This window comes from Saimiri boliviensis, chromosome 8 (genome assembly GCF_048565385.1).
Source record: "Saimiri boliviensis isolate mSaiBol1 chromosome 8, mSaiBol1.pri, whole genome shotgun sequence".
Classification (NCBI taxonomy): domain Eukaryota; kingdom Metazoa; phylum Chordata; class Mammalia; order Primates; family Cebidae; genus Saimiri; species Saimiri boliviensis.
Window position 1 is genome coordinate 113,375,242 of NC_133456.1, and position 14,311 is coordinate 113,389,552.

The following is a 14,311-nucleotide window of genomic DNA, read 5'->3' on the forward strand; positions in this document are numbered from 1 at the left end:
AGTTCAGTTCATATTTTTCTAGACTTTTCTATAAATTAAGTTTATGTAAATATAAATGTGTCCTGTTTTCCGGTCTGGCTGCTTTCACTCAGCATAATTATTTTGGATTTACCTATGTGGTTGTATGTATCTGTAGTTCATTCATTTTTCTTGCTGTATGTTTCTTGTCATTGTATGGATATGCAGTATTCCCTCCTTATCCTCTACCTTCTAAGATCACCAGTGGATGCCTGAAACCATGGAGAGTACCAAACCCTATATGTACTATTTTTTTTCCTACATACATACTTATCATTACATGAATTATAGTATGCATAGTAAAAGACTGAGAACAGTAATAATAAAATAGAGCAATTATAATAATATACTATAATAAAAGTTACGTGAATGTGGTCCTTTCCCTCAAAATGTTTTACTGTACTGTACACACCTATTTTCAGACCACGTTGACTGAGAGTGACCAAAACCTGGGATGAGGGGGACTACTGTACCAGTTTGTTTATCTGCTCATCTGTTGATAGACATTTGGCTTATTTACAGCTTTTGGGTGTTAAAAATAAAACTGCTGTGAACATACATCTGCAGAGCTTTGTGTGACTATATGGTTTCTTTTCTCTTGGGTAAATACATAGAATGATTCAGTCACATGGTAGGCATAAGTTTAAATTTTTACAAAGCTGCCAAACCATCTTATGAATTTTGCAAAAAGACAAGGTAAGCCAAGTTTTCTCTGGTTACTTCTGGACTCTGAACATTTTCTCCAAGTACCGTATACTCCTTGCAGTCTAAAAGTAAAACATCTATACTCCTTTAACAAGTAATTGAGGGGAAATGAGAAGTCTTGCAGTGTTCGAGTGGTCAAAGTATTCATACACTGCACTAAAATACTACACACTTCTTAAATGATTGAGAACTTCTAACAAAAAGGGATTTGCTTTTCATTTTTATTCAGTGTGGCACATTTTGCCGTAACAAGTTAGAAGAAAAGCGGAGATATTTCTTTGCATTAAGTTGTATATTCTTTTCCATCATAGGAAAAAGAATTCTAGTTTTAAATGGAGGCTACAGAGGAAATGAAGGAACCCTAGAATCCATCAATGAGAAGACTTTTTCAGCTACTATAGTCATTGAAACCGTAAGTTTGTTTACACAAAGACAAAAATTTCAAAATGCTTTTAAAATGTGCCGTAATTCTTTTTAACTGGATTGTTCTTTATTTTAGAATGTGAGTTTTTTGTTCGCCTTCTATCCTATTTGGAAATCCATAAGCTTATTTTCTCCAGTGACTCTACCATTGCTAAAGTATTTTATTTTCTGATTACAAAAGAAATGTGTACTCATGCGTAAAACCTGCAAAACATAATTTAATATAAATAGTTATAAAAATTAACCATAATTCCCCAGCCCAGCAATAAACCCCACTAATATTTGGTCTGTTCCTTTCCAATCTTGGTATTTTAGGAAAGCGTGTATAATAGGTACAGTTTCGTATCCTTTCTTCCCCTCATATTGAATGTGAAACTCAGTGTGGCATAGTGAAGTTGGTGTGGGAAGTATAGTCACTGTCAGGAGACGGGTAACCACAGAGGCCAACCAGTTTTTAACATGTCTTTCCTTTTTTCATAAAAGATTTAAGGGTAGCAGAGATCAATACAGTAATTTAAAGAACTCTGACATATAAATAAAGTTGTTTATTGACTTAGGACTGATATTTCACTGACAGGTCTATGAGTGAGGCCCAAGATATCTTCAGAAAGAAAGATTACTTTCAGAACTCTGAGCTACTGCAGTGCGTCTCCTTGCTGCTAAACAAAAGAGTTTTTCATCCCCAGTACAGTCAGTTTTAGTATTTCTGGGGGAGCTTGGGAGTCATAGATACTTAGAGAGTTTAATGAAACTTTAGACTCTTCAAAACATTGCATATAATTGCCAAATTTTATTTGTTCTCTTGGGGAGTTTATAGGCTCCCTAAGCCCATGGACCTGTTGCAAAATATGTGCCTAGGCAGGTTTTCTGGAAAAACCATTTAGGTCCTTATTTCAGAGAATTCTGATCCTCACAATGCTAACCTAGAAACTGTTACTTGCTAAGTGTTACTCACTATGTAAACTAAGGTGGTGAAAAGGACAGTAGGACTCTTAGTTGGCATTGAGGCATGTGTCAGTCTGACTAAATTAGCAGATTGAGTTTTAACAAAAAACTCTGTAAGATTTTCTCTGACTCAATCAGTATAAGGCAATAGAAAATCCACTATTTCCTTGACAACTTGCTTATCCTTCCCTTATTAATTTTTTTTTTTTTTTGCATGGACCAAACATGAAACTTGCCTTATTAATTTCATAGCTCTATCACATGCAGATCCTGTTTCATGTTTTCATCTCAGGGAAACACGAAACAGCTGATTACTCTTGAGGCTGTGTTAAGTTCCATCTCGATAACTTTGGTTTGCAGGTTGTATCATTCATCAAGAGCTGGTTTCTCACCTTCTGCACGGTAGACCCAGTTTCCTCTTCTGTATTGAGGTAGAACTTAGGAGCAAATCCACATGAAAAGCCTTTCTGTTTGATTGCAAAGCAAGAGGTACTTCTTTTAGAAGAGAGAATCTACCAGCCGTGCATGGTGGCTCTCACACCTGTAATCCCAGCACTTTGGGAGTCCGGGTAGATGAATTACCTGAGGTCAGGGGTTCAAGACCAGTCTGGCCAACAGGGAGAAACCCTGTCTCTACTGAAAATACAAAAATTAGCTGGGCTTGTTGATGCATGGCTGTAGTCCCAGCTCGGGAGACTGAGGCAGGAGAATCACTTGAACCCAGGAGGCAGAGTTTACAGTGAGCTGAGATTGCATCACTGCACTCCAGCCTGGGTGACAGAGCGAGACTCTGTCTCAAGAAAAAAAAAAAAAAAAGAAGGGAATCTACCTCCTAATTTCTTTCTTTTTTTTTTCAGCCTGCCCTCATTAAAAATAAAAATTTTTAAAAAGCCCTGTATGTGCATGTATGTGTCTCATGTTTCTGTGGTTTTTTCTGAGTCACTTGAATTTTGCAAGTGGTTGTTTTTATCATTTCTGGCATCTTAGGTTTCTATGTCATTGATAATATTTGAAATTTATACATTTATTAAGCAAATTTTTAACATCTAATAAACTGTTTCTAAATAGCCTCAGCTTTTCAGCTGTTTGTCCTATAAACCTAAATGTCTGGCTCCCTTATTGTCCAGATTTATAGTTCTTATCAGAAAAATATAATTGACCATAGGCCATTAAACATGATAGTGAAAAGTCCAACCTAGGTCATACTTTATCTGGGAATTTAATTCCTTTAAATATGATAATTATTTGTTGTTAAGAGAAGCGGTAAAAAAAATGTTAAAATCTCAGTCCAGGGTTAGAGTCATCATCATTGTCATCATTATCATCATCATCATGTTATATTTTGCAAGGGAGAGGATTAACTGTCAAATTTTATTTATTTATGTATGAGACAGAGCCTCACTCTGTTGCCCAGGCTGGAGTGCAATGGCGTGATCTCAGCTCACTGCAACCTCCACCTCTGAATTCAAGCAATTCTTCTGCTCCAGCCTCCCGAATAGCTGATATTACAAGCACTTGCCACCATGCCCAGCCAATTTTTATATTTTTAGTAGAGACAGGGTTTCGCCATGTTAGTCAGGCTGGTCTCGAACTCCTGACTTCAGATGATCCACCTCCCTTGGCCTCCCAAAGTGATGGAATTGCAGACGAGAGCCCTGTGCCCTGCCCAACTCTCAAATATTAAACAAAAGATTAAATAATAATTAGAGTTGAAAATTATCAAGCTCTCACTCGTATTAAATTCCAGGTGTAGACACTTTATATGAAATAACTCATTTATATTTCCCAATAACCCAATCATAGAGACATTACTATTGTCCCCACTGGGAGATAATGGGACATAGAACTGAAGGACAGAGAGGTTAAATCAGTTGTTGAAAGTGAGATTTGAACTTGAGGAATATAGGTCCACAGCCCATATTCTCAGCCTCTGTGTTCCCACGTTATATCTACTTTTGCGATAGAAAATATCTTTGATTAATTAAGTTTTCTTCTTTCCCTTTTTGTTGGATATGAAAGAAGAAAATAAATTTAGACTGTTGTTATAACCTAGACCAGTGTAACTATCACGGCTAACCTCAACAGACATGTTTGAGTATCTGTAATGCCTACAAAAGGATGTTTCCTATAAAAGGAAACCCCCCAATGGACAGTGGGGGTTAACATGGGAGAAGTTAACATTTCACTCTCAAAAGCCCAAGTGGGTATATTTGATCAGGGAAGTCTTTTCTAAGGTACAGTTTTATATTCATTTTTCCCTCAGATCGAATCTAAAACTCAATTTGGCATAGTAAAATTAGTGGGGGAAGTAGAGTCATTGTCAAGAGGGAGGGAACCAGAGGTCAACCACTTTTTAAAATGTCTTCCCTTTTTTTCATAAGGGATTTAAGGTAGCAGAGATAATACAGTCAGTAGTGGTTTGTGAACCCAGAGTCCTTCCAACTAGTGGCTCTACTGCCCTCAAGTGGCATCTCCAGTTGCCATGTCTGTGTGCTTTGGGTAGGCAAAAGGAGCTTGGAAGAAGGTGTGTTGGGGATAGTGCACCTAGGCCATCAGTTCTGTTTGCTTACATGGGCTGGATCTCCATGCATGGCCACAGCTAACCGCAAGGGAGCTAGGAAATTAGCTATTTATCCAGGAAGCAGAGGTGATACTGACCAGCTAGCAGGTCTCTGCCACAGTGTCTATTGATAATGTATGTCAGATGTCACTGAAGAAAATATGGTAGTGCTTAATGAGAATGCCATAGATTATTATTATTTTTTTTTTTTCTGAGACCAGATCTCACTGTGTCTTCCTGACTGGAGTGCAGTTGCACAGTCTCGGCTCACTGCAGCCTCCACCTCCCAGGTTCAAGCAATTCTCCTGTCTCAGCCTCCCGGAGAATGCCATAGATTATTCTTAAGATTCATAGATGTATAGAAGTGTTAATAACCTTAATGGCATTTTAGGGATATGGAGAAGGCAAATTTGTATCCATAAGCGTGGTGTCATTTTTTCTGTCGTTTACGAATGTGTGTTTTTAACCTTCTCTTAAATTATTTTAATTTGTAGGGCCCTTTAAAAGGACGCAGAGTTGAAGGAATTCAATATGAAGACATTTCTAAACTTGCCTGAGTTTGAAAGTTTGTTAACCATGCATTAAAATCTTAAAGCATCAAATTGGTGTTCACCAAGGCATTATGAGACTCTACGGTGTTAGGGGATTCTTTTGTATAAAAGAAACAGGCTTTTGCAAATATTACTGTATAGTTGTTCAGCTAAACTTTGAGAAAAATTTAATTATGTCTCACAAAGTATAAAAACTATGTAATTTTGTCCTTATTTTTGTTTCCTTTGTAATTTACTTGATGATTTTATATCTTCATTAAAGAATGTTGTAAAGTGTTTTCTATATGACAATTTAGAATCATATAATTGGAGGAAATCCTTCATACACTCTAAATTTATATTTTCAGTAGTAGAGCAGTAAAGTTGAACTATAAATGTAATTAAATTTTAAATGTCAAACTACAAATGTAAAAGCAGCTTTATTATGGTAGTAATTCATATACCATACAGATCACTCATTTAAAATATCCATGCAGTTCAGTGGTTTTTAGTATTTTTGCAGAGTTGTGCAACCATCGCCACTGTCTGATTTTAAGACAGTTTCAAACCCCAAAACGAAACCCTGTACTAGTCAATCCCTGTTTTTTTTCCCTCTGCTCTAGCTCTAGGCAACCACTGATGTATTTTCCATCTCTGTGGATTTGCCCTCTCTGGACATTTCATATAAATGGAATCATGTAACATGTCATCTTTTATGACTGGCTTCTTCACACTTAGCATCATGTTTTCAAGGTTTATCCATGTGGTAGTGTGTGGGTGTACTTCAGTTCTTTTGATGGCTTTGTAATATTCCACTGCATGGATCTACCGCATTTTGTTTATCCATTCGTCAGTTGATAAACATTCGGGTTGTTTCTCCTTTTTGACTATTGTGAATAACGCTGCTGTGATCATCCCTTTACAGGATTTTATGTGGACAGAAACTTTCAATTCTGCCAAACTCTTCCAGAATGGCTGCACCATTTTACAGTCCCACCAGCAATTTGGAACTAGACAGTTATATGTGTTTTTAATATTTTTATTTTTAGAAACAGGGTCTCACTACGTTGCCCAAGCTGGTCTCGAATCCTAAAAGCTCATTTGCAAAATGTTTATTTTCTTCAGCTGTGTTTACAGGCTTTGTAAACCACCCCAATACCTGGTTCGTTTTAATTATTCAAACCGAAGGATATCTGCAAAAGTGACAGGGAAAATGCATATATATATATATATATATATATATATATATATATATAAAATTTCCCAAACTATAAACTTTTAAGGGCGTCTGAGAAAGCTGTAGAGCTGAGGCACAAAGTAATCCTTGTAATGCCCATCGATGAAGCCTTTCCCACTGTTGTGCACAAACCAGCAGGGGACATCTGTTCCAAACACCACGTCCGTTCTGTAGTCTTTCTGTAAGCCCCTGCAAGGAAGCGATGCATGTGATTATGGGGAGACTGAGGCACGGCTGGCTGGGCATCTCTAGACAAAAGATCCCCTCTTTTCCTTGCTGTTCTTCGTGTTCCTTCTGATATCCACATCTGCCACCCCCCACTATTGCTGTTCCCCAAGTCGTGTGAAACACCAAATCTGGGGCTTGGTGTTGGAAGGACAGAATCAGCGGAGTGTCCTTAGAGAACTCAAAGAACCCTTAGAGTTGACCCAAATGGACTTTTCCAACAAGGGAAACTGTAGCCAATGGAAAGAAGGCAGGAACAAGACCAAAGACTCCACAGTGTTGAGGCTGACTTCACAGGACACTTAATGAATGAGTTGGCGGCCAGGCGGGATGGCTCATGCCTGTAATCCCAGCGCTTTGGGAGGCCGAGGCAGGTGGATCACTTGAGGCCAGAAGTTCAAGACTAGCCTAGCCAACATGGTGAAACCCTCTCTCTACTAAAAATAATAATTAAACAATGTTAGCTGGGTGTGGTGACATACGCCTGTAGTCCAACTACTTGGGAGGCTGAGGCACGAGAATCACTCGAACAATTCTCTGAGGTTGAGGCGGAAGTTGCAGTGAGCCAAGATCACGCCACTGCACTCCTGCCTGGGCAACAGAGCAAGACTCTGTTGAAAAAAAAAAAATGCATTGGAGACTCCCTTCACTGCACTTTCCATGTGTTTAAGGGCGATACCTGCTGTTTCTAGCGGATTCATGCCCTCCACTTGAAGGGCAAAGAAGCCAACAATTTGTAAAGGATCTGGCATGTTGCATGAATGAGCCTTGTAAGTGTATCACTGTACCCAGCCCACGAGACAGCTCAGTTTCAGTTACGAACCACAAGGAGCTTGTGGTAGATCAAATAGAGGCCCATCATTTACTCTTTGTCACTATAGTAAATGCATTTATACATTCACACACACACACACATATATATTTTAGATGGAGTCAAGCTAGAGTGCACTGGCGCAATCTCAGCTCACTGCAACCTCCACCTCCCGGGTTCAAGCAATTATTCTGTCTGTCTCCCGAGTAGCTGGGATTACAGGCATGTGCCTCCATGCACGCCTGTAATCCCACTTTGGGAGGCCAAGGCGGGCAGATCACAAGGTCAGGAGATTGAGACCATCCTGGCCAACATGGTGAAACCCTGTCTCTACTAAAAATACAAAAACTAGCCGGGCGTGGTGGTGCATGCCTTTAATTCCAGCTACTCAGGAGGCTGAGGCGGGAGAAACACTTGAACTTGGAGAGAGAGAGGTTGTGGTGAGCCAAGATCACACAGCTATACTCCAGCCTGGCAACAGAGCAAGACTGTGTCTTAAAAAAAAAAGAAAAACTCTAAAAAGGGATAAACTGCTTTAAGACGAGATCAAATTCGGCATGGGTAAGACAACTGTAAAGAATTGGGAAAAAATACGAAGATCTGTAAGACTTTTACACTCCGAATACGTTACAAGCATCTAAGGTCTCACTTCAGATGAAGCATATGGGAGTGGTATACATAGGAAAAGCTACGAAAAAAGCAGTCAGAGATCTGTGTGCAAAAGGAAGGCTCTACCCTGATATAAAAATCTACGTTCATTCCACAGCACTGTGGTAACAGGTGTTTTTACGATTCTCTCCTTTGATCAATGTGTCTGACTATCCAATCTGTGAAGCTCTCGTAAGGGCTTCTTTTTTCTTTTTTTTCTTTTTTTTTTTTTTGAGACGGAGTTTCCCTCTTGTTACCCAGGCTGGAGTGCAATGGCACGATCTCGGCTCACTGCAACCTCCGCCTCCTGGGTTCAGGCAATTCTCCTGCCTCAGCCTCCTGAGTAGCTGGGATTACAGGCACACGCCACCATGCCCAGCTAATTTTTTGTATTTTTAGTAGAGACGGGGTTTCACCATGTTGACCAGGATGGTCTCGATCTCTTGACCTCGTGATCCACCCGCCTCAGCCTCCCAAAGTGCTGGGATTACAGGCGTGAGCCACCGCGCCCGGCTGGGCTTCTAATGTATGAAGAGAACAACAGGTTAATCTTGGCATCCCATGGCACCCAGATACGTGGTCATTACTTGCATTGAAGGTGGGATATCGGAAGTGTCCTTAGGCGAATGTTGTGTGTGTGTCTATTCCTAATGAATTGTTTAGTGTGATGTAGGTAGTGCTTACAATGCTTCTTCTTGCTCCTCTGTTTTGCTGTGTGGGTCCAATTCTAACACAAGCCCTTTTCGTCACTGTCCCTACCTGGTGACAGTCAGCTTCTGCCCCTTCACTTCCATGCTGGCCTCTGGCTTCTTGGGGTCCTTTCCCAGTCTCTCGTTGAAGATGTGTATCTTTGGCTCTTGCATGAACTGGCCTAGAGAAACAGAATCAGACGTTGATTCACATTGTAAAATCGTAGGTTAAATAAGAAGACAGGCCCATCGTTGGCTCCATGCTACATTTGGGTCCACTCTCCAGGATTTCTAGGGTAGAAAGACAAGCTGAGGCCAGGCACGGTGGCTCACGCCTGTAATCCCAGCACTTTGGGAGGCAGAGGCAGGCGGATCATGAGGTCGGGATTCAAAACCGTCCTGACCAACATGGTAACAACCCATCTCTACTAAAAATACAAAAATTAGCCGGGCATGGTGGTGCGCACCTGTAGTCTCAGCTACTCGGGAGGCTGAGTCAGAAGAATTGTTTGAACCAGGGAGTCAAAGGTTTCAGTGAGCTGAGGTCATGCCACTGCACTCCAGCCTAGGTAGAGCAAGACTCCGTCTCAAAAAAATAGAAAAAGAAAAAGAAAAAAAGACAAGCTGAGAGGAAAAGGGAGTGGTGATGGGAGGGAGGGTCCCTGGGAGCTCATTTGTGCTGCTCATAATCTCTCTCTCTCTCTCTCTCTCTCTCTCTCTCTTTTAATTTGAGATAGGATCTCACTCTGTCACCCAGGCTGGAGTGCAGTGGTGCTATCTCAGCTCAATACAATCTCTACCTCCTGGGCTCAAGTGACCCTCCCACCTCAGCCTCCCAAGTAGCTGGGACCACAGGCGCGAGCCACCACACCTGGCTAATTTTTTGTAGAGACAGGATTTCACCGTGTTGCCCAGGTTGATCTTGAACTCCTGGACTCAGTCCACTCTCCAAAGTGCTAGGATTACAGGAGTGAGCAACTGCACCTGGCCTTTTTTTTTTTTTTTTTTCTTTTAATTTAAGAGATGGTGTCTCCCTCTATCACCCAGGCTAGAGGGTAGTGGCAGTCACAGCTCACTGCAGCCTCCAATTCCTGGGATCAAGTGATCCCACCTCAGCTTCATGAGCAGCTGGGACTCCAGGCAGGATCCAGCACACCCTGCTAATTATTTGAATTATTTGTATTTTTGAATTTTTTGGTAGAGATGGGGTGCCCAGGCTGGTTTTGAACTTCTCAAGTAATCTGCCTGCCCAGGTCCTAAAGTGCTGGGATTATAGGCAAGAGCCACCGTGCCTGGAGCTCATGGTTATTTGAAATATGAGGTTGGTCTAATGCAGGCGTCCCCAAACTTTTTACACAGGGGGCCAGTTCACTGTCCCTCAGACCTTTGGAGGGCCGCCACATACTGTGCTCCTCTCACTGACCACCAATGAAAGAGGTGCCCCTTCCTAAAGTGCGGTGGGGGGCCGGATAAATGGCCTCAGGGGGCCGCAGTTTAGGGACCCCTGGAATGGATTGTTAAGTAAATCCAGCACCCTGATGGCAGGAGAGTGAGCTCAGCGCCTGAGAGCAGAGCTCAGCTCAGCTCACAAGAACAAGGTTTGTTTGTGATGCCACAGGCTTTATACTTGACCCTTCTTAAAATACTAGGGACAGTTGTCCAGGATGTTCTGCTTGTTATCATTGATGTCCTAAATATGTTCACCTCACTTCAGTTAGAAAAAAAATCTTTAACGTAAAACTTAAAATGTATCTGTTCCTTGTCTTTTTTTTTTCACTTAATAAATCATTTATTTGTAAATCAATACATGTGTACTATACAGAACCTAAGAATTTAGATAATTTTAATAACCCATAAACATGTTGCAGATTTAAATTTTGTATAAATAGCAGTCATTGCGTACATATATCTTATGTGTACTTTGTTCCTTGTCTTAACTTGCCTAGTTTGTGATGCTGAAATCCTGGCCCTGGACACCCTTGTCTGGAATGGCAAAAGGTCCTGCTGTCACATTTCCGAGTGACCCCACACTGCTATGTTGGTTCTCTGTGCTCTTGAGCCCACACCTGCCATGTCTCCAACTTGTAACCACTGTCAGCCAAACCTGCTAGAGAATTAGCGTGGCCCCACCCTTGCCAGATCGTAAAAAGACACTTTACCTATGAGTCCATGTGCATTAGGTGAAAACTTGTTTGTAGGGGATATGTAGATTCCCAGAAAGTCTACATTGATGGGATGCTTCTTCCAAACACGATGAAGTAAAACAGAGAAGGATATATCTTTATCCACAGTGATAGTTACCACTTTTTCTTTCTTCACTGAGGTCAGAACCCTGGTGTGAAAGTCCAAGTGGAATTAAACCATTTCAGAACAGACCTTTTTAGAAAGTCCTTCTCCTCACCCCTAATATGAACTCTTCAGTTCCGCTAGTTATCTAAGCGCTTACAATAGTTTATAGATAAATGATCTATTAACAGATACTCACTGGGAAGGTTCTTCACATAGGACACATCATGGCGTTTGGAGCTCACTCTGTGACAGAGTCAGCTGTGGATTTCAGATTTGCTCACTGACCGACACACATATTGAGTGCTTACTGATGCCAGACACTAGACTAGTGCTCCTGGGACCCAACGGTGACCAAAAACACACCAGGGCAGTGCCCACTGCCAGGAACAGCATAGTGTGAGAACAACTTTTCTGAACCTCAAGTTCCTTATATTTAAAATGATTTTTTTTTTTTTTTTTTGAGACAGTCTTGCTCTGTCGCCAGGCTGGAATGCAGTGGTGCCACGACCTCAGCTTACTGTGACCTCCAACTCCCTGGTTCAAGCGATTCTCCTGCCTCAGCCTCCTGAGTAGCTGGGATTACAGGCATGCGCCACCATGCCCAGCTAATTTGTGTAGATTTTAGTAGAGATGGGATTTCACCATGTTGGCCAGGATGGTCTCGATCTCCTGACCTTGTGATCTGCCCGCCGTGGCCTCCCAAAGTGCTGAGATTACAAGCATGAGCCACTGTGCCTGGTGGATGATTTTTTTTTAATGCTGATGTCACTGATGCCTGGATTTATTTAGACAGTCATGTGTTAAAGACAGGCCCGAATTCAGAAGGAACCATACTTGCCTCTGATTCACAGTTTGAGCGGTGTCGGCCCAGGACAAGGTCGAAGTGCTAGAGCCACGGCTCAGGGTGATGGTCTTAGTGCTGATTTCTATTTTCATGTCTTCACTTTGGAAATAAAATCCCAGTTTCCCAAAATAGGTGCTTAGTTTTCCATTGTTGGGCTTCTTGGCACCAACAAGCTGACCATTGACTGCAATTCCTACAGAAAAGAAAGAATGATTTTTTTCTCTTGTGTGCTGTGTTTTTGGATGTGTGGGCACTATAATTCAAATGTATGAAACTTGGCAATATTGGAAAATTATTAAAATTTTCTTTCAGGATTTGCATAACATTTTCTTTGTGATTCTCATTTTATAACTTATGTTAATGTAATATACAATTTAATTTAATGATTTTATATCACATAAAATTTATGTCAGGCACAGAATTAAATTTTATTTAATTTAATAAAATTTAATTTAAATAAATTACTATCATATAGTAGTTAAGTTAATTTTTTTTTCTTTTGAGATGGAGTCTCACTCTGTTGCCCAGGCTGAAGTGCGGTGGCCTGATCTTGGCTCACTGCAACTTCCACTTCCTGGGTTCAAGCAATTCTCCTGCCTTAGCCTCCTGAGTAGCTGGGATTACAGGTGTATGCCACCACACCTGGAAAAATTTTTTTGTATTTTTAGTAGTGGGGGAGGGTTTTGTCTTGTTGGCTAGGCTGGTACTGAACTCCTGATCTCAGGTGATCCACCCACCTCAGCCTCCCAAAATGCTGGATTGCAGGTGTGAGCCACTGCACCTGGCTGGTATTTAAATTAATTATGTCACAACAAGATCTGCTAGTTCATACTCAGAGAGAGAATACATATTTTGAACTATAGTTGTTCAAAATAGTTAATAATATATTTATAATTTAATTTCTCACTAATTATCACTGAAATATATAAAACTTCTATTAAGGGAGAAAGAAAGAAATCCCAGGTAGTGACAGGAAAGAATGGCAATGATCTAACTGCCTAATACGTATATAATTTCTTTTTATTTTACCTGATTCTGGGTCAGAAACCAGGTTGAGGATTTTTCCAGGTTCGGAGTCAATGTTGAAACAAATGTTCTTTTGGCTTTTTGGCAGATAAATGATGAAGTGTGGGTCATTTTCAACTGGAAAATATACAAAGCAAATGTCAACAAAATCATACGCAGGAAGATGATTCTGAGCAGTATGTCATCCCCGAACATCTTTATTTAACCTGAACAAGCATTTATTGTGCTTCTAGTGTATGCTTAGTACTCCTCCAGGCCTTGGGGACAGACCCAGTGGTTCACAGTCCATTGTCCCTTTGTCAGGGAGCCTTCGTCAGAATACTACGTTAGTTTACAAATATAGTGGATATTTATTTTGTAGCTAAAAATGTATGTTCTAGATGAGATGCTAGAGATCAAAAATGAATAAGAAAGACATAAGGAATAAGAAATACACACAAATATGCACTCACATATATAAGAAACACATACACACACACGTGTGTAGAAAAATAGAGTTGTTGGTTTTTTTGTTTGTTTGTTTTTTTGAGACAGCATCTCCCTCTGTCACCCAGGCTGGAGTGCGATGTCATAATCATGGCTCACTGCAGCCTTGACCTCCCAGGCTCAGGTGATCCTCCCAGCTCAGCCTGCTGAGTAGCTAGGCAACAACCACATGCCACCATGCCCAGCTAAATTTTCCAAATCCTGACCTCAGGTGATCCGCCCGCCTTGGCCTCCCAAAGTGCTGGGGTTACAGGCGTGAATCACTGCACCCGGCCTCATTTGCACACTTAATGCATTCCAGGATGAGGGTCGGTTGAGTTCTGGGATGTGCAGGCAGTGTGGAAACTTTACCTCTCATCACATGTGGGGGTGGCGTGGACTCCAGCACCTTAGCTCCTTCTGCCTGCATGGAGGTCACCGGCGTTGGGGAAGGACTGGCCCACGACGGGATGGAACCTGAAGGCACTTTGCTGCCATAATACAGGGCCCCTGTGTAGAAAAACCTGCATCTATTAGTTTCCAGGTTTACGTTTCCATGGAAATTGCTCACCATGCCAAGTATCTGTTTTACGCTCCACCAGATGTTGTCAGCTTAGGTTTTTCTCCCCTGTTTTTCTTTTTTTTGAGATGGAGTTTCACTCTTGTTGCCCAGGCTGGAGTGCAATGGCACGATCTCTGCTCACCACAACCTCCGCCTCCCGGGTTCAAGTGATTCTCCTGCCTCAGCCTCCCCACTTAGTTAGGATTACAGGCACGCGCCATCAAGCCTGACTGATTTTGTATTTTTAATCGAGATGGGGTTTCTCCATGTTGGTCAGGCTCGTCTTGAACCTCTGACCTCAGGTGATCTGCCCACCTTGGCTGCCCAAAGTGCT

At 41.3% G+C, this 14,311-nt stretch overlaps 2 protein-coding genes across 5 annotated transcripts in view; one reads left to right on the forward strand and one right to left on the reverse strand.

The window, feature by feature from the left end:
* Positions 1 to 10,595, forward strand: part of KIN (Kin17 DNA and RNA binding protein) — a 31,829-nt gene extending 21,234 nt beyond the window's left edge. For 2 of the 3 annotated variants that reach the window (XM_010349685.3, XM_003939028.3), the window contains exons 12-13: positions 1,035 to 1,135; positions 5,146 to 10,595. In XM_010349685.3, the coding sequence (XP_010347987.1) occupies positions 1,035 to 1,135; positions 5,146 to 5,208 (164 nt within the window). In that variant the 3' untranslated portion in view covers positions 5,209 to 10,595. The other variant, XM_039478599.2, reaches the window with a different exon arrangement.
* Positions 6,200 to 14,311, reverse strand: part of ITIH2 (inter-alpha-trypsin inhibitor heavy chain 2) — a 40,948-nt gene continuing 32,836 nt past the window's right edge. For both annotated transcript variants that reach the window (XM_003939031.3, XM_074405070.1), the window contains 6 exons: positions 13,788 to 13,925; positions 12,954 to 13,067; positions 11,919 to 12,117; positions 10,951 to 11,123; positions 8,862 to 8,973; positions 6,200 to 6,607 (listed from right to left, as the gene is read on the reverse strand). In XM_003939031.3, coding sequence (XP_003939080.3) covers positions 6,460 to 6,607; positions 8,862 to 8,973; positions 10,951 to 11,123; positions 11,919 to 12,117; positions 12,954 to 13,067; positions 13,788 to 13,925 — 884 coding nt within the window. In that variant the 3' untranslated portion in view covers positions 6,200 to 6,459. The remainder of the gene's footprint in view (positions 6,608 to 8,861; positions 8,974 to 10,950; positions 11,124 to 11,918; positions 12,118 to 12,953; positions 13,068 to 13,787; positions 13,926 to 14,311) is intronic.